Source organism: Myotis brandtii, unplaced genomic scaffold (assembly GCF_000412655.1).
Source record: "Myotis brandtii unplaced genomic scaffold, ASM41265v1 scaffold888, whole genome shotgun sequence".
NCBI lineage: Eukaryota > Metazoa > Chordata > Mammalia > Chiroptera > Vespertilionidae > Myotis > Myotis brandtii.
This window is the reverse complement of record NW_005371636.1, coordinates 109,749-133,552: the sequence shown is the minus strand read 5'-3', so window position 1 is coordinate 133,552 and position 23,804 is coordinate 109,749. Positions and strand designations below refer to the sequence as shown.

The 23,804-nt window shown below is 45.9% G+C and overlaps 2 protein-coding genes across 2 annotated transcripts in view; both read left to right on the top strand.

Annotated features, from left to right (window-relative positions):
* ZBTB41 (zinc finger and BTB domain containing 41) overlaps positions 1-21,837 on the top strand; it is a 65,583-nt gene extending 43,746 nt beyond the window's left edge. The window contains exons 6-15 of the mRNA XM_005884990.2: positions 1-1,078; positions 3,947-4,154; positions 5,102-5,171; positions 5,905-6,052; positions 8,107-8,236; positions 9,624-9,719; positions 11,050-11,156; positions 12,105-12,210; positions 14,234-14,322; positions 15,700-21,837. Of these exons, the coding sequence (XP_005885052.2) occupies positions 1-1,078; positions 3,947-4,154; positions 5,102-5,171; positions 5,905-6,052; positions 8,107-8,236; positions 9,624-9,719; positions 11,050-11,156; positions 12,105-12,210; positions 14,234-14,322; positions 15,700-16,355 (2,688 nt within the window). The 3' untranslated portion in view covers positions 16,356-21,837. The remainder of the gene's footprint in view (positions 1,079-3,946; positions 4,155-5,101; positions 5,172-5,904; positions 6,053-8,106; positions 8,237-9,623; positions 9,720-11,049; positions 11,157-12,104; positions 12,211-14,233; positions 14,323-15,699) is intronic.
* Positions 17,246-23,804, top strand: part of ASPM (abnormal spindle microtubule assembly) — a 33,193-nt gene continuing 26,634 nt past the window's right edge. The window contains exon 1 of the mRNA XM_005885001.2: positions 17,246-17,294. Within this exon, the coding sequence (XP_005885063.1) occupies positions 17,268-17,294 (27 nt within the window). The 5' untranslated portion in view covers positions 17,246-17,267. The remainder of the gene's footprint in view (positions 17,295-23,804) is intronic.

The following is a 23,804-nucleotide window of genomic DNA, read 5'->3' as shown; positions in this document are numbered from 1 at the left end:
TGCTACCGGGACCTGCCCCCATCACCACCGCCGCCGCCAGGACCGCCTCCTCCCGCCGCCGCTCCCGATCAGAGGAAGCTCCTGAGCTCCTGGCAGTACCGCCGGAATCTGCTCACCTACCTGAACGCCGACCGGCAGAAGCAGCCGTCCTTCTGCGACCTGCTCATCATCGTGGAAGGGAAGGAGTTCAGCGCCCACAAGGTGGTGGTGGCCGTGGGCAGCAGCTACTTCCACGCGTGCCTGAGCAAGAACCCCAGCACGGACGTGGTCATCCTGGACCACGTCCCCCACTCCGTCTTCCGGCACCTGCTGGAGTTCCTCTACACGGCGGAGTTCTTCGTGTCCCAGTACGAGATCCCCCTGGTCCTCGAGGCCGCCAAGTTCCTGGACATCATCGATGCGGTCAAGCTGCTCAACAGTGAAGGCGTCCACCCCCCGTTCCAGCCCCAGCGCCTGGAGCAGCCGCCCCCGGAGGAGTCGCTGAGCGGGTTGACCGGCGGGCGGCTGTCGGATGACCATCGGTGCACCTTCTGCAGCAGACACTTTTGCTACAAGAAGTCCTTGGAGAACCATTTGGCCAAGACGCACAGGTCCCGCTTCTTGGGGAAAAAACATGGGCTAAACATGCTGGACAGAGGGTTTTCCGCCAGGAGGTCCAAGAGGAACCGGAGGTGCCCCGTGAAGTTCGAAGACGCCGCCGCTGGCGATGCCAAACGAGAAGGTGGCGACGGGTCAGACAGCTTGAACCGAGACCGTTTCGAGAAGGGGAAGCCCGATAGGAACGATTCCGAGGATCCGGGAAGCGAAGGTAACGCTGAGGAAGATGAGCTAGAGGAGGAGATGTCCGATGAGTTCTCGGACACCGAAGAGCCAAGTGACAAGGAGCCGAATGGTGCGGAGGAGGAGGAGGAAGAGGAGGAGGAGGAGGAGGAAGAAGAGGAGGAGGAAGAGGAAGAAGAACCCGAGACCGGCGATTCTGCAGGAAGTATTCACGACGGGTTATCTCCCGTCATCATTCAGATAAATAACAAAAAAATCCTGCAGTGCCCCATATGCGATAAAACCTTCGACCGGATAGGTAAGAAGAGAGAGCGTGTCGCCCTTCTGTCTCTAATAACTTAGTTTTCAGGGGTGTTTTGAAGGCCATGATTAAAAACTGGACTTGGAAAGTCAATTTTATTATTTTTTTAATATTTTCTTTTTTTTTTTAAATATACATTTTATTGATTTTTTACAGAGAAGAAGGGAGAAGGATAGAGAGTTAGAAACATCCACGAGAGAGAAACATCGATCAGCTGCCTCCTGCACGCCCCCTACTGGGGATGTGCCCGCAACCAAGGTACATGCCCTTGACCGGAATCGAACCCGGGACCCTTCAGTCCACAGGCCGACGCGCTATCCACTGAGCCACACCGGTTAGGGCTGGAAAGTCAATTTTAAAACGAATACTTCACTAGGGTGGGTGTTTGGTTTCCAGTACATATTTTATCCTGCTCGTTTAAATTTGTCGTGATTCAGGAATTAAGTATTCATAAGGCGTTATTGTCTCTTCCTCGTGTCCTGACAGTAGGCGGCAGGTGATTGGTTCAAGTATTTGGTTTGAGAATCTCCAGAGCATCAGTTATGGTGAATGTAGAGATTTGATTTATATGCTAATTCGATTTCATAGATAAGTGCTATTTTTGCGTCATAGAAAATTGAATTAGGTCATATTAGATTTAATTCAATAATGCGTGAACTATTTCCTCTTGGACTTGGTAACATGTGAGTTAGAAACATCACTTTTCCAGTGTTGGGCATTGTTTAGAGTCGGGAGGTTTCGGACTAGACTGTTATATAGTTGAGAGTAAAGCTGTACTGATTGCGATTTAATTTTGTCGGACAAGCCTTTAGGAAGTGCCCTAATTAGTAGATTCTTTGGTTGTCGTAATAATGAATACGTCACCTTTTCCCTTATTAGAAAAGTCTCTGTAGGAAATGTGGTCTATCTGCTTAAGTTAAAAATATGTCAGTGAGTATTTAAGATATCTCATATTTGCTAGTACAATAAGTTTTGAAGCCCTCTTATATGAACTTTTCTAATGTGGACTTCTAAATTGCAACAATTGATATTTTCCATATAATTCAAAGTTATGAAATTGTGAAATGTAGTCTACCACATAAAACGGTAAAAGGAACATGTGAGTGCAACCCGACTTTGTAAAATTACTCAGTTTAATCTCTCCCCGTGTGTGTGGCAGGGTTGAGTACTGGAAATTGGTTTTATAAGGGATTGGTAATCATTTCCTCTCCAAATAGGCGACAGTGTACTGTTGGCACAGCAGCGCCGACATCTTTTTGCGTTTTATCATGCCTCTGAATATTCGTCACTCCGAATGAGAATGCTTTTGACAGCCCAGTTTAATAATTTATCTCGATTTTTACTGTGCGGCTCTGTACAAACACGAATAATATAACTTTTCCTGAGTAACCCAGTGGGAAGAGCACAGAAATACAGGTGAGCTAGTTGACTCAGGCTGGATAGTCGCTCCTGCAGAGCTCTCGACGAATGCTGTGCGGGGTGCAGGGGAGAGAACGACATCTTTGCATGGAGAGACCCGAGAACATGTCATCTTTCCAGTAGATTTTATTTCTTAGGCTTTGGATTCTTCGCTCATGCCTCCCGTGTTCTGCCTTCATTTGTCCTAATTTGACTCGAGAGGAGTGAGCAGGGAGTCGGGTCACAAATGGCCTTGCGAGCCCAGCACGCAGGCCTCAGACTGTGAGATGCTTCCGAGAGGAGTTCTGCGTGGACGTTAGGTTGGGAGGCCGGTGCTGTAATTCCCCCTCTGTGTTACCTGTCAAAGTCCCTGCGAAGAAACCTGTTCACTCTACATAACCTGGCATTTCCTGCAGTAATTTTATCACAAGACACTTTTGGGGTGTACTTCTTTCCCTGCCCCAAGAGATGAAAGTTCCCTGCACATCATTTGGGAAAATACTGTTCAAGATGAAGGTCCTGATAGATTAGCTTTTGGCAGCTTTTTAATCCAAGGGCCGCGCAGGTCATTGTGGGAATAAATGGGTCCCATTGCAGGCCTATTTCCAGCCTACCTTTCGGAGTGTATTTTACATTACCCCTCCCTCTCATTCCACACCCCTCCTCCCCCCTTAGCCTCATTGGGGCTGTGTTCTCTCCCCCAGAACTTAGAGATGGCAGTTGATATTATAACATACCAGTTAAAAAAGCATGGGCTGTGGGGGATGTCCCGCTGCCTGCATTTTTGAACCCAGATCTTGGGCAAGTTCCTTCACCTTCTGTCCTTTGTACGTAGAGTGGGGTAGATGCTAACGGTACCTTCTGGGGTGACTATGAGGATGGAATTGCTTACAACGGATGACACGTAGAAGGTGTTCGAGGAATGCGAGCTGCTCTTGTTCATTAATCGAGTGTGGTTGCGTGTCTCTGACAGGCCAGCTAGTGTGAACGCACTTTGATATTTTCTCCCTCGTTCTGTCCCTTCCCTCCACCCCCAGCCCTACTCACAGCCCGAGGAATGGTGGAGCGCTGATCTAAAGCGCAACGTAGCTTCATTCTGGTTTGATAAAACCTACTCGTTACTTGTGATGTCGGAGAACAGTCATCCCGGGTTTTACCTTGGGACCCTCCAGCTCACCTGTCTCGCAGTAAAGGCCTGCGTTCAGACTCAGCCCTAGTACACAGGGGAGGAGGTGGCCCAGGTTTTCGAGGGAAGGTGTCTTGAACAGTCAGCTCAAAACAATAAGTCGCTGAGGCTTATCAAAGTTACAAGTTTAGGTAAACTTCCTTTAGGTGTGGGTGTGGGTGTGGGTCGGTGTATTAACTAGGCTATGAGTCATGAGGTGTCCCCCCCCCCCCCCCCACTGTCAAATTCTAGTCACTGTGGTGAAGGTCCTGAGTTTAATGTTGCTGTCTCTCTCTTCCCAGGGAAATACGAGAGCCACACACGTGTTCACACAGGTGAGAAGCCCTTTGAGTGTGATATTTGTCACCAGCGCTATTCGACAAAGTATAACCTGGCTGTTCACAGGAGGAAGCACGGCAGCGAAACCGACTTTCATAAGAAGGAGCACAAGTGCCCTTATTGTAACAAACTCCACGCCAGCAGGAAGACGCTCGCCAAGCACGTGAAGAGGCAAGTATGGCCCTGCTTCCGTCACACACTCACCGTGCCCTCCGGCTTACACACGCGGGTCGCTGGGAGCGTCTGCGGAGGGGGGACTTGTCCCCAGTGCTGTCCTAGCTTCGCATTTTGCAGACTGTAGACTGATTAAGAGCAGCGAGTGTTGGTTTGTTGACATTTTTTGTTCAGGCTGTTGAGATGAAGGTTTTTGACAAAACGCGCTCCTTCGTCTAGACTGTAGACATTTCAGATACAGCATTTAGTTATCTTGTTTTCTGCCTTGAGTTTGGGCAAGTTTGTTTTCAAAATAATACGGTTTTAGAACTCTAGGGAGGGTTTTAGAGCCCTAGGAAGCTTATTCCTCGTGCTCAACTTTGTCTTTAGTTGATAAAGAATTTGTGAGAGAGAATATTTAACTCATAAGATGTTAAATTTACTGAAATCTGGCCAAAAAAGCCCACAAAAATTAAGTGAATCACCTTGAAGATTATCTCTGAATAACTAGGTCCCTGAATGTATTTAAAGTCTGTCTAGACCAGGGGTGGGCAAACTTTTTGACTCGAGGGCCACAATGGGTTCTTAAACTGGACCAGAGGGCCGGAACAAAAGCATGGATGGAGTGTTTGTGTGAACTAATATAAATTCAAAGTAAACATCATTACATAAAAGGGTACGGTCTTTTTTTTTTTTAGTTTTATTCATTTCAAACGGGCCGGATCCGGCCTGCGGGCCGTAGTTTGCCCACGGCTGGTCTAGACTTTTTGACAACATCTGCATAAATTTAGGCATATGCATTCACTTCATGAAGTGACATGTATATTCTTAACATACTCATGTGTGTCTGTCTGTGTAAGAAAGGAATCTGTCTGATTCTTGTAATCACTGTCCACAGGTTATATGGAATGTTGATTTAACTAATACAATCTCTTCTCAATCATTCTTTTCTTTTTCTCTTCCAGATTTCATCCTGAAAATGCACAAGAGTTTATTTCCATTAGGAAGACCAAGAGTGAAAGTTGGAAATGTGAGGTACTAGCTTTTCATTTGTATTAGAAAACAAAGCTAAATGCCATGGTACCTTTGGGGAAAGTAATCAGACTTGCACGTAACACAAACGTAGCGTAGCTGCCTTTTAGATCTGCCTTTTAGCTATGACATCCTGCGTTTGATAAATTAAGGCTGGTGATGAACCTGACAGATACAGTCCTGGCTTTATTTTACTGTGATCACCATGCCTTGAACTTGAAGTTGTGTGTGTAAACTGTGACACTACTATCGCCCGTGCATATCAAATGTTAGAACTTCCCCTCCATTTCTGATTATCTGTTGCTACATAACAAGCCACCTCAAGGCCTAGTGGCCTTAAACAGTCATTTTCTGGGGCAGGACGTTGCAAGGTGATTCTTCTGTTCCACGTGGTTTCAGCTGACGTCACTTAGTCCTTTGCAGCCAGTGGGTGGTGTGATCTGGTCTGGTCTGGGGCACTTCCAAAGTGGCTCACTCACAGCGCTGGCAACTTGGTGTTGGGCGTCTTCTCTGCTTTGGTCTCTTGGTGGGGCTACTTGAGCTTCCTTCTGGCATGGCGGCTAGGATCCAAGAAGCCTCGGCCAAAACTAGAGGCCTTTTTAGGCCCCGGAGCAGCACTCTCAGCACATTTTTTTTTTTAAATCTACTTGAATTTGTGGGTTTATTCCTCATCACGAGATTTGTATTTTAATTTCCAATTTGGGTCCCCTTACATCTTGTGTGCACGTTCTTTTAGATTTGCAAGAAATATTTCACTCGGAGGCCTCACTTGGAGGAACACATGATCCTGCACTCCCAGGACAAGCCCTTCAAGTGCACCTACTGCGAAGAGCATTTCAAGTCACGGTTCGCCCGGTTAAAGCATCAGGAAAAGTTCCATCTGGGTGAGCAGATGGCTTCTTCCAGAAGCAGTGGCAGCGGTTGGTGACACAGCGTGCGGGGGGCCTGCTGCTGTCACACCCCCGAGGAGGGGGAGGAGGGGGAGGAGGAGGAGGAGTCGTGTGGATCGGGAGGGGCGCTGCGTGTCCTGCAGTTCCTGGAGACCAGGAAATAACGTCTGTTTATTGTTTCGGTGGCCGATTTTTCCGTGGTTCTAAATGGCATTTACTTGGAGGAGGAGGAGGAGTCGTGTGGATCGGGAGGGGAGCTGCGTGTCCTGCAGTTCCTGGAGACCAGGAAATATGTCTGTTTATTGTTTCGGTGGCCGATTTTTCCATGGTTCTAAATGGCATTTACTCACCGTTGACAGTTGGATAGCTTTGGGAGTGGTTGGGATACGGCTTCTTTGTGTTGGAAAAAACTCATTTTTCAGGGAGGGCAATAAACTTCGTCTGCTTGGAATTCAGTATTGCGTTGGGTGAAGTCTCTCCCCAGAGCGTGTGGGCACAGTGGGGACTGTGGTCCTGCTGGTCGTGCGGTGAGGCGCAGTCACCATAGTTAACCCCGGTGATGAGTATTGTCATGCCAGGTGTAGGCTTTTCCTGTTCAGCGTTCCCATTGACAACTTGGATGCAGATACGTGCCTCGTGCTCAGGAAATGTGTAGCTAACGTGAAGCTGGGAGGGGTGATAAATACAGTAGAAAATAAAAATGTCAAAAGAAAACTACTGGACAAAAGGTTAAAACAAATTAAGTTACATTTATTTAAGAATAAATGCAGAGTCGTAGGCATGGGGATGACCTGACTTTTGGTCGTGGGGACACTGTAAAATGGTCCAAATCCCAACTCTTGTTTTATAGCTGGGATCAATAGCAGAGACTGTCAAGGCACAATCCGAACCGGTGTCATAGGACTTGACAGAAACCAGTGTAGCTTTGAACTATATTAATAAAAATATATTGTTCAAAATTAGGAGGTAGTCGTCTCACCGATTTTAACTTCATCTGGAACATGGCATTTCTCGATACCACATTCAAGATGGAAATTGACAAATACATATTCTAGAGGTGGGTGACCATGGTGACCTAGGGTCGTACAGTTATTTCATGGACTAAAATGTTTGAAGGACTTAAAACGCTTTTGGAAGTAGGGAGATATTTTGTCTGGGAAGAGAGATTGACCATCTACCTCCCAATATTCTGAAGCCTCCATTGTGTGGTCAGGAATACTTCAGCTTTGCAATTCTAGTATATAGCACTAGTGTCTGCTGGGGGCTTATTTTTGTTTTTTTTTGCTTAGACTTCTCTGCATTTAGTAAGTTGTTCTAGCATAGTATTTCATCTCAGCATGTCTAAGAAGCCGTCATATGGAAACAGGTTTTGTAATTACTGTTGCATGGATTCCATACTATTACGATATGTGTAATGTAAGAACCGTGGTTGAAGGCACGTTCATGACTGCGTGTTGCATGTGAGAAGTTTCTTTAGGTGTTAGTTCTGGGAAAAACAGCTTCCATTGGGAATAGAGGGGTCTTCAGTTCCAGGAAGATAGACAGGATTATAAATCTGCCTTCTGGGAAGAGAAGAGAAAACTGTAAATAAATGATTGCATTGTGTCGTGACATATGCACTAGTGAGAGTGGGCATCCATTTGTTACATACTGTAAAGGGGAAAGCCCAGTGTGGAGGGGAAACCCAGTTCGTACCCACTGTGTCTTCCTCCTTCCCCTCGAGTCTCCTTTGCTGTTCACACAAAACCCTTCATTTCCGAAGCCTCTGGTGACCAGATGTGTGTGGGGCTCTCCCCACACCAGTAGGTGGGTCCCTGACACCAGCTGGCTGTCCCACAGGTGAACTCGGTGCCGGCACGCTGGCTGGAGACGGTGTCAGATCCCACGGGTGAGGGGCTCCACCCTCCGGACTGCCCTCCCCCTTCAGATGCCCATCACAGGTAGTAGGTTCCAGGTCGCCCGCAGCCTCTCTGGTCGCGCACACACCAGGGAAGTTGAACTTAGTTTCTCCTCCTCAGCCTGGACTTACCTTATTCTTTCCCTTCCAGGTCCCTTTCCGTGTGACATCTGCGGCCGCCAGTTCAATGACACGGGGAACCTGAAGCGCCACATAGAGTGCACGCACGGCGGGAAGAGAAAGTGGACCTGCTTCATCTGTGGGAAGTCCGTGCGAGAGAGGTGAGGGGCCCACACACACGCAGGAGCGCCCCGGTGCCGGGTGTGGAAATGAGACCTGTCGTGTGTGAGGACTAGAGAAACGCAGGACACAGCGTGCTTGAGTTATGCTTTAACGTCAGGGCTAAAGGTAAAACACAAATTTTGTAAAATGCTATAGACCAGTGGTTCTCAACCTTCTGGCCCTTTCAATACAGTTCCTCATGTTGTGACCCAACCGTAAAATTATTTTCGTTGCTACTTCATAACTGTCATGTTGCTACTGTTATGAATCGGCATGTAAATATCTGATATGCAGGATGGTCTTAGGCGACCCCTGTTAAAGGGTCGTTCGACCGCCAAAGGGGTCGCGACCCACAGGTTGAGAACCGCTGCTATAGACGACGCCGTAAAGCCAGGATTTGTGAGTTTAGATAGTGAATGTAATGTAGGTACCACTTTGCCTTTTTCTGGAACCCCACTAGAAATACATTAACATTTATCCACTTATTTATTTATCTTAAAGACAGTCAGCTAGAGACCGAGGAGCAAGGTAACAAGAGCAACACAGGTTTACATCTAGGAAGCCAGTGGGTCAGTGGTACCTGACAGGTCTCGGGCCGAAGGAGGCATCACAGAACCCACAGAAGGCACAAGGACTAGCAGCGGGGGGTCCCCCTGGAGCCAGCGGGAAGGAGAGGCAGAAAAGGGGGCCTGAGGTAAAGGTGCTTGAGAAGGGAGGTCATTGGATCCTTCCACCCCCACTCGGGCCATGGCTGCGGGCACCCCCCCTCCCAGTGCGCAGTGCAGGGTTGACGCGTTCTGACTCCTGAAAGCACTGAGCCCCGGGCCTGATCCCGCGGACATCCTGGCTTATGGGTTTGATCTTCCAGGCAGATGAGAAAACAATTCCCCGACTCAGCAGTCTCAATTACGTATCTTCTCTTTATTCTCCTCCAAGTTTTGTGTAAGATGGCTGCGGGCACCCCCCCTCCCAGTGCGCAGTGCAGGGTTGACGCGTTCTGACTCCTGAAAGCACTGAGCCCCGGGCCTGATCCCGCGGACATCCTGGCTTATGGGTTTGATCTTCCAGGCAGATGAGAAAACAATTCCCCGACTCAGCAGTCTCAATTACGTATCTTCTCTTTATTCTCCTCCAGGTTTTGTGTAAGATAGTTAGATAGATAGATAGTTAAGCCATGAGCAAACCAGTGGCAAAGGGGGCCAGCGTTCAGATTTTGTCCTTTTTGGTTTTGTCAGAGGAGAGAGACAGCTGTGTGTGCAGGGGAGAGTGGTCCTAGAAGAAGAGTGTTTGCTTGAACACGTTTCTAGTGAGCCTGCTGGGCGTCTGTTTCGTGTACATGTTGGCATTCAGTAAATCTTTGGTTTAAACGTGTGTTTTTTAACGTAGAACCACGTTGAAGGAGCACATGCGGATCCACAGCGGGGAGAAGCCTCATCTCTGCAGCATCTGTGGGCAGCGGTTCCGTCACGGCAGCTCGTACAGGTGAGCCAGCCCTTTTCTTCCTGGTACGTGAGCGGGAATTACGTCTGCATTTTACTTCTGTTTTCTTACCAGTGGCTTAGTTGTGTGTTGAATGAAAACATTTCTTAGTACTTGTCACAAGCAAAGGTGTGCAAAAAACGTGTAGACTTCCCCTCCAACTTCCAATGTCGTCTTCATTCTGTGCTATAAAATATTTTTAAACGTTTCCTCATCACCAGATCTGCCGGATGCTTTACTGTCGGAATTGTCATCGTTTAAAGATTTATTTCATGACTTTTCTTTGAATCAAAATTCATGATAACTCTGGTGTTGCAAACTTAGTGTATTTCTTCACTCTCGATTGTCCAAGAATAGTTCGGTATGAAAATACGGCAAAATGGAAAACTCCAGGATTCTCAGTTTTTGAAAGTCTTCATTATTTGAAATTCATGTAATTATTTCTGCAACTGAATCCTTGACCACATTTGCAGTTTCTGAAAAGTTGCTTTTTTTTCTGAATGAATAGGTGACTGTGTACTGGGAGATACGTGTACAGTTTTACTTTTAATTAATGCTCTGAAGGATGTTAACCTTAAGGCTTTGCTATTTACCTCAAAGTTTAAACAGAATGCTTCCCTTTGCAGGTAATTCAGTCAGTTTACAGTTTTAATGACAGTAGAATCAGCATGTTTGGGCGACTTGAATGAGAAAGCTGTTCGTTTCTCTGGGACATACATAGTTGGAGGACGGTGAGGATAAAAATAATCGCAGTTAAGTTAGTTTTAAGAATTTAAACCTCTTATAATCTGTCCTTGGGTAACTACGAAATGAGCCATATTTTGTCTGGTTAAATACGAAGAACAGTAGTAAAATGTAATTGTCAGAAAGCTGATTACTTAAACATCCACTCAATTCTCAACTGTCACTTTATCAGTGCTGCTTGTTCTCCGAAAGGGTTCCTTTAATTACTGGCTGTCACTAGCCACCCTCTGCGTCTGTCCCTTGGGCTCCTACCCATTTGTCTGCTTCCAGTCCTTCTGGATTCTCTCCTCCTCTGGCTGCTCGGAGACCTCACTGGCCAGAGGGATACGAGTCCAGCGCGTGCTAGGTCTAGTGAAGTAGACGGAGGACCTGAAAGGTCAGGAGGGAGTGTCGTCCGGCCGTGTGGGAGCCTGGGCGGAGCTGAGTGCTTGTTTGAAGAAGTGAGGACCCAGGAAGGGCTCCGAGTCCTAGAAAGGGAGCCGGAAAGGGATGAGGCTGGGAGCAGACAGCCGCTCCCCCTCGTGGAGTCACCCCCGTTGTTCCTCCAGAGTCACCGCCTCCCGTGCTCTTGAACTCTGTTCCCCTACAGACTTCACTTGCGAGTCCATCACGATGACAAGAGGTACGAGTGCGACGAGTGTGGGAAAACATTTATTCGCCACGACCACCTGACGAAGCACAAAAAGATACATTCAGGTGAGGTGTGTTTGGTCAGGCTGTTCGAAGCCCTTCTGTAACAAGCACCTGAAAAGTACATGCTATTTAATGCCAGTTAATGTTGGCTATTAGTCTAATGATTGGGTCTATGAGGGCCACTCCGTGAACGCTGGTCCCAACTACCTTTTTTAAGCAGCATTTGAAAGGGACATCATTTTATGACCCATTTTTTTTCCCACTGTAAGTTTAATCACTTGGTTGTCTTTAATGACTACAAACTATACTTTAAAATTGTTTTAATCAAATGCTCAACATTAGCATTGTGCACATCATGTGGATTATGCAGCGATGGCTGCCCACGGCTCCCTAAAGCAGTGGTTCTCAACCTTCCTAATGCTGCGACCCTTTCATACAGTTCCTCATGTGGTGGTGACCCCCAACCATACAATTATTTTCGTGGCTTCCTAAGGCCTCAACCCTTTAATACAGTTAGTTCCTCATGTTGTGGTGACCCCCAATTTCATTGTTACAAATTGAACATAATTAAAGCATAGTGATTAATCACAAAAACAATATGTAATGATATATGTGTTTTCTGATGGTCTTAGGCGACCCCTGTGAAAGGGTCATTCGACCCCAAAGGGGTCGCGACCCACAGGTTGAGAACCACTGCCCTAAAGGGAGATGCTAGGATAATATTTATCGTTTTGATTGGAGTTGAAGGAAGTTAGCAGAACATGGACGCTTGAAGAGAAATGATTGTACCTGGGTGTTCAAGTTCATGTCACGGTGAATTTTTGAAACCCCATATTTTTTTTAAAAGAGTACCTTAATCATGCCGATCAATTTCAGATCGTTACACTCTCAGCTGAGGGTGGCTTTACTTTCCTGGTCTATTTCTCCCCGTGTTATTTTCCTGTTTGGTAATTTATTTCTGGGGGGAAAAAACTGAAGTGCATATTATAATCAGATGTTTGGGTCTTTAAGGTGAAAAGGCTCATCAGTGTGAAGAATGCGGAAAATGTTTTGGCCGCAGGGATCATCTCACTGTTCATTACAAGAGCGTGCACCTTGGAGAGAAAGTGTGGCAGAAGTAAGTGGACAGGCAGTGTTTCTCAGTACCGCGTCGGATCAGCCTGGGTTGGGGGGACTCACAAGATGTCTCAGTTGATGCTGTTGGGTTGGGAATAGGGTTGGCTAACCAGCTCTCTCTCACTGCTGTAGCTTCTCTGCAGACCTGTAGGAGTTGAGCAAGGCATAAGTACCAAGTTGTTCAGAGGCTAGGGGGTGGTGGACATTGAACTTGATGACTCATATAAAAGCTCAGCTCTTTGGGGGATTCGTGTGTGTTGGTTGCTGTGGCTCTTGCGTGTATGACACTGCCTGCGTATTATCCTTAATGAGACAGCAGTTACCGGGAATGTCTGTGGTCAGAACTTAAACCTTTTTAACCACACTAAGCACTTAACATGGTATTTCATTTGAAGGAGGCATGCATTGTCTGGATCATCCACTTTTTAGTACAATTTAGATAACCAAGCTTAACTGAGTTGTCGAGTGTAAAATGTTGAACGAGTTTCTGCTCTTGGACGCGGTATTTGGAGCAAGTGCGAAGCAGCAGACGTGGTCCACGGTGCCCGGACACCTAGTGACAGGTCCTGAGCGTGCGGCCCTCAGCGTCCATAACGGCAGGGGCTGGAGACGGGCCTGAGGGCCACTAGGCAGATGATTGCATCCTTTGCTCATTTTCATGCATTGGTTTGGCGCTCCCTCCGCTGACCTTCGCTGACCTTGTTCAGCGACCCACTCATTGCATCAGTGTGTTCAGAGGGGTCGTTGTACTCTGGGCTCACGAGGTACCAGCAGGCTCTGAAGGGCTGGGCCGTGAAAATACCCACGATGCCATGCGGAGAAGGAAGTCAGCCTCAGCAGCCCGTGCGCGTGGGTGGAAGCCGGGCCCGCATGCTCACTGCTCCGGAGCCTCAACCCCTTCATACCCTTAAAATGGGTCAGTGCCCCGGGAGTGTTTGTTTATGTGCTTACAACATAGATGCTATATTATAGTTGAGATGCATTACACGAATCCTTAGAAATTAAAATGAGAAAAACGTAAGTTCTTATTAGTTCATTTAGTAATGATACATAGATGCTGTATTATAGCTGAGATACATTACACGAATCCTTAGAAATTAAAATGAGAAAAACGTAAGTTCTTACTTATTAGTTCATTTAGTAATGAGACGGCCATCCCATGCTCACATAAATAGCAGTTGTGTGAAAAATAAGTTCTTCACAAAACAAAACTATCAAAGGAGTGGTGGTGTTTTACATTCTTGTAAATCCCTTTCACGGCCTCAGAGCTGGATTGTCCTATCTGCTGTCACGGATATTATTTTGGTTGAAGGAAATGAAGAAAACCTAGCCTCCCTCAGATACACAGCTGGTTAACGGAGGAGTCTTACAATAGCCTTTTCCTTAGGTAATTGTGGGTGTTATTCATGACAGCCACACTGAAACTCAGCAAGTGGTAGCTTCGTAAGGGTAGGAGCTAGGGGGGACCTGAACAAGATAATTGGGGTTTTATCCTCTGATGCCTGTAATCTCTTGGTCGGCCTTGCACTTTGAATGGGTGTGGTACCTATGTGACACTGTCGTATCCTGTGTTCTTCATTTGGAAAACGGGCTCACTGAGTTACGGATTTTCCAGTGTCAATGTATTTCACGGGACGGGATCAACAAGTCACGTTTGCTAATACTTCCGCCAGCGTCCCAGAATGGAGTGCTGGGACCCTGCCAAGATCAAGGGCAAATGCAAGTTTCCCCAAAGTCTTACATGAGTTTGAAAGCTCCAATTTTATCAGCAACCAGTATTGTCAGTTTTCCCCCCATGAAGTGACAGGCTCACTTCATTTAATTTTGAGGAAGTACCTGCCAAAATATTCAAGTCTGTAACTGTAGGTTGTCTTTTGTTCTTTTTATTCCACGAAGACAGTGGCCACTTCAGCGCCCAACTTGGTCTTACAGGTGCTTGTCTTTGACACCATTGTACTTCGATTTGTGGTGTATTATTTATTGAAATTACGCTGAAAAAAACTCAACCCTTTTTATTTTCTTAGATATAAAGCCACCTTTCATCAATGCGATGTCTGTAAGAAATTTTTTAAAGGCAAATCAAGTCTCGAAATGCATTTTCGGACGCATTCAGGCAAAACTTAATGGGTAGTTTATATATATATATATACCTTTCTGTATTATTCAGGAGTAAAATAGAGGCATTTAAACTTTGTTGTTCTCGGTTAAATGGTTTTGTTTCCCCCCCCCATTAAGACTGTTACTCATTACGTAAAGTTTGACGTTACCGATGAGCTGTATTCCGGTCTCCCATTCTCCCTGACATAAGCTTTAATGCTGTGAACATCCTTCTGTACAATTAGGGGAAGACCTTTCCCATCGGGAATGGACTCAGCGCGTGGCTGTCCTGTTCCTCTCGTCTGCTTGTTTATGGTTCCTCTCTATCTGAACTCTCTAAAGACAGTTATTTTCTTGTCTTTGAAAAAGTAATTCGAATATGGCCGCATTGCCTCGCCCGGAAGTGCCCACGTGTCGTTTTCCTCCGCACAGTCAGCTGTCACTCACAGGCGGCCGAGTAGAACGGTTGGCTTCGCTGCTTTCCGGAAGTGGCCTCGTTCTACATCCTCCTCTTCCCAGGGCGCTGCTGCCTGTTGTGAAACATAGGCCATGCTGGAATCCTCCCTGGATGTCTGTGTTTGACGTCTCATATCAGTTAGGAGGTTTTCGTGCTCTTCCTCTTCCTCTCTGAGAAAGAGGCTCATTTATGCATTTTCAGCTTTGTTTTTTTAAAAATATATTCTATTGATTTTTTTACAGAGAAGAAGGGAGAGAGATAGAGAGTCAGAAACATCGATGATGAGAGAGAAACATCGATCAGCTGCCTCCTGCACACCCCCTGCTGAGGATGTGCCTGCAACCAAGGTACATGCCCTTGACCGGAATCGAACCTGGGATCCTTCAGTCCGCAGGCCGACGCTCTATCCACTGAGCCAAACCGGTTAGGGCCAGCCGCTTTGTTTTATATTGGGTTTGAGTGTTGTCAGGCGGCTGTTCTGGAAAAGAACGATAATTGCGTTCATACATACCAGAATGGGGGAAATATCCGGATTCGGGTGGTTTCAATAGGCAAGAATTACAGGATAGAATTTCTGACTGACCCGTGCTGCTGGGACAAGCAAAATCACGCCTCCCTCCAGATGAAGAAGCCCCAATCGGGGGGGACACAGAGGCCACTGTGAGAACAGAGGAGAGTGAAAGCCAGCCGTAATGACAACGGCCGGGGCTAACGACTGAGAATTGGGACGCTTGCTCAAGGGTTGTCTAGTAAGGGGCACAGCCAGAATTCAAACCCAAGTCTTTCCCTGTTTTACCAGCTGACTGCGTTGTGGCAGCACATAACATACTGCATTATTTTATTCAGTTCTTGTAAGGATCCGCATGGAAAATTGGCTACTTAAAACCTTTGTCTTATCCAGCCAGTGCATTTTACACTTGATGTTTGTTCATGCAGGTGAAAAGCCATACAAGTGTCAGATCTGCAATCAGTCGTTCAGAATTAAGAAAACCTTGACCAAGCACCTGGTCATTCATTCGGACGCCCGGCCTTTCTACTGTCAGTACTGTAACGCCACGTTCAAGCGGAAAGACAAGCTCAAGTACCACACGGACCACGTGCACGGCATCAAGTCCCCCGACGACGCTCTGAGCGCCTCCGAGGAGAAGCTCGTGCCCTTGCCCGCGGAGTACTCGTCCGACGACAAGATCTTCCCGGCAGAAACCAAACAGTACACGGACCAGCCCACAGCCTATCAGACGGAGGCCAAGACGATGCTCCAGGACGTGTCTGCCGAGGTGTGCGTGCCCGTGACGCTGGTTCCCGTGCAGATGCCGGACGCCCCGGGCGACCTGGGGCAGCACAGCGCCCCCCTCCCTCCGTCTTCGCACGACATCCTGTCGCCACAGCCACCGGCAGCCGACTACCCACGGGCAGCTGACTTAGCTTTTCTGGAAAAATACACCCTGACTCCTCAGCCTGCAAATATAGTTCACCCCGTCCGACCCGAGCAGATGCTGGATCCCCGGGAACAGTCCTACCTCGGGACGTTGCTGGGCCTCGACAGCGCCACGGCCGTGCAGAACATGTCCGACGCGGAGCATCACTCGTGAGCAAGTCCACGCGTTCCACGGGTTTCTTGGATGCTCACCTGCTGGCCGCCTGGTGCAGGTGGCTTTTCAACAAGTAGGGCTGCGATTTTTTTCATTTTCAAGTACTCAGAGCCGTCGCAAATCAAGAAAAAATACGTATCTCTGTTTACTGAACATGTGAATGTTTGGACACATATTGAGGTATTTGAAGTGAACATTTTTATGATTTTAAAGGATTATTTAGCGCTAATTTTAATGGAATCTCAAACTTTTCAAAATTATTAGCTGTTGACACTATGTTTTGATTTTTTGAATCATCAGTGGAAATTTTATTCTTTAGTCTCATTCCTCTTCTCTCCCTTCCCCGTCTTCCGAACAACTTTAAGGACCATGTAGGCTTTAGGAAAGAATTTACGAGAGTTTACTGATAATCGCAACCCTTCCTTATCCGAACTAAGATTCATTATTTCCTCCAGGTTTCTGGAAATTGGTATTAGGGATTTGAATTTATAAGGAAGTCTTGGGTATATCTGTGTTGTTTCTTAGCCTGGTTACCTGATAATTTTAGTTTATCATTCTCCTTTGGTCTTTTGACAAAAAGCCAGAAAGGTAACGAGTGTCAGAGTAGCGTGTTCAATGAAATGCAGAATGGAAATAATTATCCAAATGATTGGTTTTTTGCCTATGCTTCAGTTAATATGAATAAGAAATGCAAATACAGATCTAGGCATTAAATTACACAATTGATAATGTGTAGAAAGCAAACTGTGATAGTATCGTTCAAGGTCAGTTCACCTGTCGTAGCTGCCATTTATTTCCCATTAACATATCACAGCATAGATCTTCATCTCACTAATTAACGAAATGTAATTAACAGGTGACGTTTGGTCTCACTGACGTTGGCCGACTGAAACTCTAGGAAACAGGACCGAGATGTTCCACACACCGTTGTTAGAAAAGGTGCCAAATTATACTCTGTGTGTCTGTCTAAACTCAGTGTTGTTTACTAGTAATTACAGGGAACCACTGTGTGTGTACAGGTGTACATGGAACCCAGGTTTATGCTGGCTTTTCCCATAGGCCTGGAGTCTAATTATCCTTGATTTTTGTTGTCGTCTGAGACAGAAGTTGAGCACTTGGTGAAGGGAAATGGCAGTTACAGGGACTCCTCACTGATGACAGCTAACTGAGGAAAAAGTCAGTGAAATGCCTTTAAAGGTGTGCACTTTCCGTATCTTCAAGTCAACTTCAACTTCAGCGAGGACACTGTTTCCTAGGAGAGCTGCTGGGAGGGTTAGATAGGCGGGGCCGATTCCCGTAGCCTGTCGTTTGTATGTAAACTGGTGGAAAATAGCAATGTTAAGAGTTTGCTATTTCCGTTTTGTTTACACAACTAATTGCTTTAAGCACTTTTTTTTTTTTAATGTAAACTAATGTCTGGCCCAGCCCTTGTGAGAAAAAAAAAATCACAAATAAAATAATGAAGTTTTAATAAAATTTAGCCACTTAATGGGGACAGGTGTTTGCTGAAGCACTTAGGAAAGGAAGGTACTTTACAGTTTGTCGTGCTAGTGGGAAGAGGAGAAAAAGTGGTGAGCATTGAGGCTACTTACCCCAAGTAGCTCTTGTAAATAAGAAAACCAGCCCGAGTTTTGCCTCAGTTGTTAAGATTCGGTTATAGTCATTCCAGGACCGGTAGATGTAACTAATGTATGAATTCTCCTGTTTGGCACATTCTCTTGTGTGTAAACGATAATCTATCTGGGTACTTACGTGGCTGAACTTGACAATGTGAGGTACTGTTAGTCTGTTAGTCTTTCAGATCGACTTTGAGAAATACGTATCCTGAGGATTTTTAACATAAAGAACAACACGGCTTTGAACTAAAAAAGTTCCTCTTAGGAAAAGAAATCATCATAGCCAGCAGTGTACCCTGCCTCGAATATAAGCCGCGTGGAAGACTGGGACTTGCAAAAAGGCAGATGGTCTAGACGTGTGTGTACAGGGTGTATTCTGTTTGGTAGCAGGACAGAAGGGGTGTTGCATTTTCACAGTGAAAAGAATACTTTGTTTTTTGAAGGTATTTACTTTAGGGTTCTTTTCATCACCTAATGCTTTAAATACATGATTCGATGGTAGGGATTGGTTTACAGTAGTCAACTTTTCCGGAATGCATCTCTTCCGTAAAATGAAATACAAATCTATTTAGTTATTGTAGGTCACTACGCCTGAACAGAGGTTTATAAATTGCTTTCGCAAGTTATCTTCTGTAAACTTCAGACCGAGCTCTGAGGGCGAGTTGGACGTGCTGTCTTCCCAGTTTGGAGAGAGGGCGTCTGAGGCGAAGGACGCAGTTACGCCCCCATCATTGATGAGTGGCAGGTCCCGGCTTCTAGGGAAGGACACGGGGCATCAGTCCTGCCTTCCAGGTGCCAGGCACCGCGTGTTCTCGCGTCGTCGTCAGCAGGCTGGGCGGGGAAGGGTGATGGTGACGAAGAGAGAGTCTCAGCGGACGAACAAGCAAACAATCCCAATCTGCTGCCTCTAATTTCCAAATTAGAGCCTAAGAAACACTAAACTGGTGAAAACCTCGTAGATTTGGGCAAACTGAATGTATATAGTTTTTGAAGTTGGCACAAGAAATATGAAATGAGGCCTCCTCTTTTCACTTAACCTTTTGTACTATTTGGGAGTTTCTGGGACAAATGTCCCATCAACTCTAAAACTCGTTACTTCTGTACCTGTACTTAAATTTTGAATTTTGCAACTAAGCTTAGCCTCATTCAGAATTTTTTATCTTATGAGCATAATTTATTGTTTTAAATTAATGTTTTAGCTGATAGCAGTTAGCACTTAATATGTAAGTGGAATAATTTATAAAGTGTAGAGATTTGTTAACCTGCTCCGTTTTTACTTAAATGCACCAAAGATTTTAGTAGGTATTGCAATAGTTGAAAAGAATTTAAATTCTTCGTTGTCTGAATAAATATTTGTCCAAAGAAGCACAGTTGAAGTCCTAGGCTTATGGATTAAAAAAAAAAAATGAAAATGGTTAGTTTGAATACTAAGATGAAGTGTTTGTGTTTATATGTATAAAAACAAGAACAGAAGAAAGTACTCTGGAAAGAGTCATACTGACAGATGAATCACAAGTAAGAACGCTGTTTTCCTCAGTTTAATGCATAGAATGTTACCTTAAGTGAACACTATTAAATGCCTCACAGTAAGCTTATTTTTTACACTACACTATTAAAATCATTTGCCTTAGATTTTTTTTTTAAGACGAGTTGAAGTTATTTTTGTATGAAACACTCCACCTATTTTTTTGCAGTCTAAATACCAGGCAAGGTTAGGGTCGGTTCTGCATCCAGCAAGATGTAACTAACTCCGAAGGTCGTGGTCTTGGCGTCCTTTTAAGTAATTGAGTCATTTATCGCCACGAGAAGAGTGAGCAGCCAGATAGGGCTTAACCTGGTGCTTTACTGAGTGACTTCCTTTTGGGCGATGTTAGGTCCACTGATAACTTTTGGTTGACCTTTTAAAGTGTCAAAGCATCTTAGCGGAGTAACTATAAACCGTTAGTTGAGGGCTAGTAAAATATCATGCGTTGTTTTCCATTCTACAATTGCAAGCAAAGTAAAGACACAGCTAAACTGGTATGTTGGGTAGTTTGCGTTTTCCTCCTTCCAGATCATTCGACCGTGTCCCTGGGGACAAATCAGTCTTGGTGCCCTGGCCCTTTGACCGTCTTGTCTGGATGGAATGCTCCGTGCCTTTCCCCTGTGTTGTAGTTGCTTCAAGTTGCTTCCGCCGGCCAGCGTGTGCCGGCTAACAAAGGGGTTTGATTTTTGTGGTTGTTATGGGTCTTATGTGTGTGTGGCCTGCTGGTCAGGCAGCACTTTATTATAATTTTTTTCTAGGTTGCTTTATGTTTACGTAAGGAATAGGCACTCGCGTACTTCTGTGAATATTTGTTGTTTGTTTTTTTATGTCTCTTTTGGCCTTTATAGTCACTGCAAAGACACTCCCAGGCCTGGCTCTATACGCTTCTTAGAGGAATCTAACAAATAAAATAAAATGAGTTGTGTGTCTGTCTCTCTGTCTCCTCCTCCCTCAGTTTTTTAACAATAATCAGTCACATAACCACACAGCTCTCTACTGAGCGGTTTCTGAGTTCAGTTTGCCTCAAACTGAACAAGAGGTGGTGATGGCTTGAATGAGTTTTCCCTTAGGAGCAGGAACAACCCAGCCAACCAGCGAACAGCTTGAGCGTATCAAATCGGGCAGAGGGAGGACTTCGAAAGTTGTGTTGGGGTGACTCGAAGATTCCGTGCCAAATTTAAAATGATGAGAATGTACAAGAAGCCAGTGGCTTTTCTAAGACTTTAAATAGGGTAATGGGCAAGTGTTACCTGCTATTAGAGCGAATGATGGGTAATGTGAGAATCATTTTCTAACCCGTTTAGAAAATTGGACAGCTCTGTCTTAGGCCCTTCGCTTGCTTTTGCATTGCCTCTCGGTAAAGTCTGCAGTGGTTTCCTGAGGGGGATCGGCCTCTTTATTTCCTTCCAAACTATTTCTTCTTCGCAGTCCTTTTATGCTGGAATATTAGCATGCCCTCTGCACCTCCTTTGGAAGTAGCCTTAATAAGACAAAAGTAATAGGATTAGCTTGTATGATAGATGAGAGATTTTGGTAGAGAGAAAGCCTACGTTTTGTTTACTCTTCACGCATCAACTTGCTATGTATTGATTGATTTTAAGTCTATGACTATTGGAAAAATTCCCAAAGAATCTAAATTTAGCCTCTGTAGCCATTATATAAATAGAAATGAAGATTATATTCACGGAATAGAGGTTATACAGAGATGGACATACCTCTTTTTTTCCCCCCCCAAATTCTTAAGTATTGTCAGTGCTTGCATTACTTTTGGAAATTCTAAAACGTTTCTTGAATAAACAGCATGTACACTTCTCATGGTTATTTCTCCTCTTTGCTCGGTATTCCTGCTTGCGGTGAAGTTGGACAGCACCCTGGGGTGCAATTACAAAACTTTTATTCCTTCCAGCCGTCGGGCTTGACTTGCAGGTGAAACTGGAGGACAGCTGATGAGTGTGGCGGCCAACAGATGAGTGCAGAGGTGAGCACTGAGCTGCTCCACGCTGTGTAGTACCTGTTAGGATGAAGGGGACTCACGTTCATTAAAGTGAAAATGCTTTCGAACTGCGTTTGCAGTCTCAGGTCCCAAGTTTTGTCTTAATCCTTAAGGACACGTGTCAGAGCAGTTACAGAGAGAAACCTCAGATATCCACAGGCGTCGTTTTGTCGACCGTGTATGACGTTCCCGGGCGAGTTGTCTGGATACGTTGGCCGTCCCGTGTTTCTTAAGCACCAGTGTCTTTGTAGAAAAGTCCCCATGTCTGTGACGAGGAGGATGTTGTATGCTGAACTAGTTCTCTGTGTTATTTTGATACTTAAAATAAAGTTCTTGGGTCTTCATAAAGCATCTCCAGGTCTTACTGAACAGGTTCTCGGCATGGGGATGTGGTACTCAGCACTCTGCAGGCCTGGGTGAGTCAAAGACCCTGAACAAATGGAAAACCGAGCATTCTGGGGCACATCGACGTCAATTTTATTTCTTCTCATCAGCCAGATACTTTGCGATATTTTACATATTAAATGTATTAAATGATTTAATGGTTTTTAAGTGGCTAACTAATATACGTTTACATGCTAACAATGACTAGTAAACAAAATGAACTACACCGTGGAGCGGAAACCAACCTTTCAGTGACTGAGGCATAAGAAGGCTTGTATTTGCAATGTTAATCTGAAGGATGATATTCACGGTATGACATAATGTAAATGAAGTGTTTTTGGAATGATCATTCATGCTAACACTTTTGCTTAGAAAACTCTGTAGTAGTGTTCTCCTTGTACACCAGTCTTAACGGGGTCAAAACACCTCTGTAACAGTTTTGTTTAAATATTGTTAAGGTAACGGGTCCACTTGAGGCCCCATTGGGTATCAGTGAATGTCATTTCCCGTCTCACCTTCCGCATTGCCTTTCAACCAGGGATGTTTTTCTGACATCGTTTGTGTACCCATACCCATACCCGTACATATTTTTAAAGTTTCCGCCCGGCTGGCGTGGCTCAGTGGTTGAGCATCGACCTATGAACCAGGAGGTCACAGTTGGATTCCCGGTCAAGGGCACATGCCCCAGGTTGCAGGCTCGATCCCCAGTGGGGGGCGTGCAGGAGGCAGCCGATCCATGATTCTCTTCATCACTGATGTTTCTCTCTCCCTCTCCCTTCCTCTCTAAAATCAACAAAAATATAAAACAAAAACAGAGTTTCCTACTGCCTATAGAGGCAGTGTGGTGTAGGGTAAGGGCAAGATTAGGGCCACGCCTCCTGTGTTACATATCCTGGCTTTGCCTCTTGCTGGCCTTAGTGCACGTCCGTAAAATACAGGTTAATGGGTTCCATCCAACAGGGTTGGGGCTTAAAACCACCCTGGGCATATATGCATATGTTATTAGATAAAACCAAGGAGTTATCTGTCCAGGGACGGCCTGCCAACGCCATCAGTTGTGAATTAATTGTGAATCTCAGGTTTCATCTACTTTTGCTCCCAGAAATCTCTATCTAGTTAAGAACCAGCCAACACACAATGCAATAGAAAGACACAATGCAATATTGTAGAATTGTGCACTTGAGACCTGTATAATGTTAGTCACCAATGTCACCCCAGTACATTCAATAATAAATAAAAACCCGGCATGTAAACGCACTGACTCCCTGCTGTGGTCACTCACTGAAATAAGCCCGTTCGCACAAACTAGACATCTCATCGTCTTCATTCTCTCCCGTTCGGCCGTGGAAACCGCGAGAAAAAAAGCCCAATGAATGACTATAACCCTGGGCGGGGGCCACATTAGCCTCCTGATGGGTTTTGCCCGAGGTTGCCCCTGGCAACCGCAAGGGCGGCTCTACCTCCGGTGCAAAGGCTGCTGCCGCCCCGGGCTTCCCCTCGACACCAGCTCTTTGCAAAACCAAAAGGCGGATGCCGTCTCTAAGGAACGGGTTTCCAGGTGTCGCAAAGACCACGCGTCGGTTTGCGGCCCCCCCGCGGAGAGCGCGACAGAGCCATCATTTAAATGAAGCGCTGCCGTCTCATTGGCCCGGCCGTCCCGCCCCCCGATTGGCCCCTGAGGAGGTTTGACGGCGCCGCTGCTCGCTGATTGGCTCTGCGAGGGACATGGGCGGGGCCGCGCGTGCCCATTGGTGGAGGAGGGAAGTTTAAGCCGAGGCCGACGCCACCCCTAGTATCGCCCGTGTTTTGTCGGCGAGTGTTTTTGGGGGCTCGTTCCCTTCGTTGCTGGGGTGCGGGCGCTTGGGAGAGGAGGACAAGGCGACTGGCTTTCTCTGCGGGGCGGCCCGGCCTGCATGGCGGCGCGGCGAGGC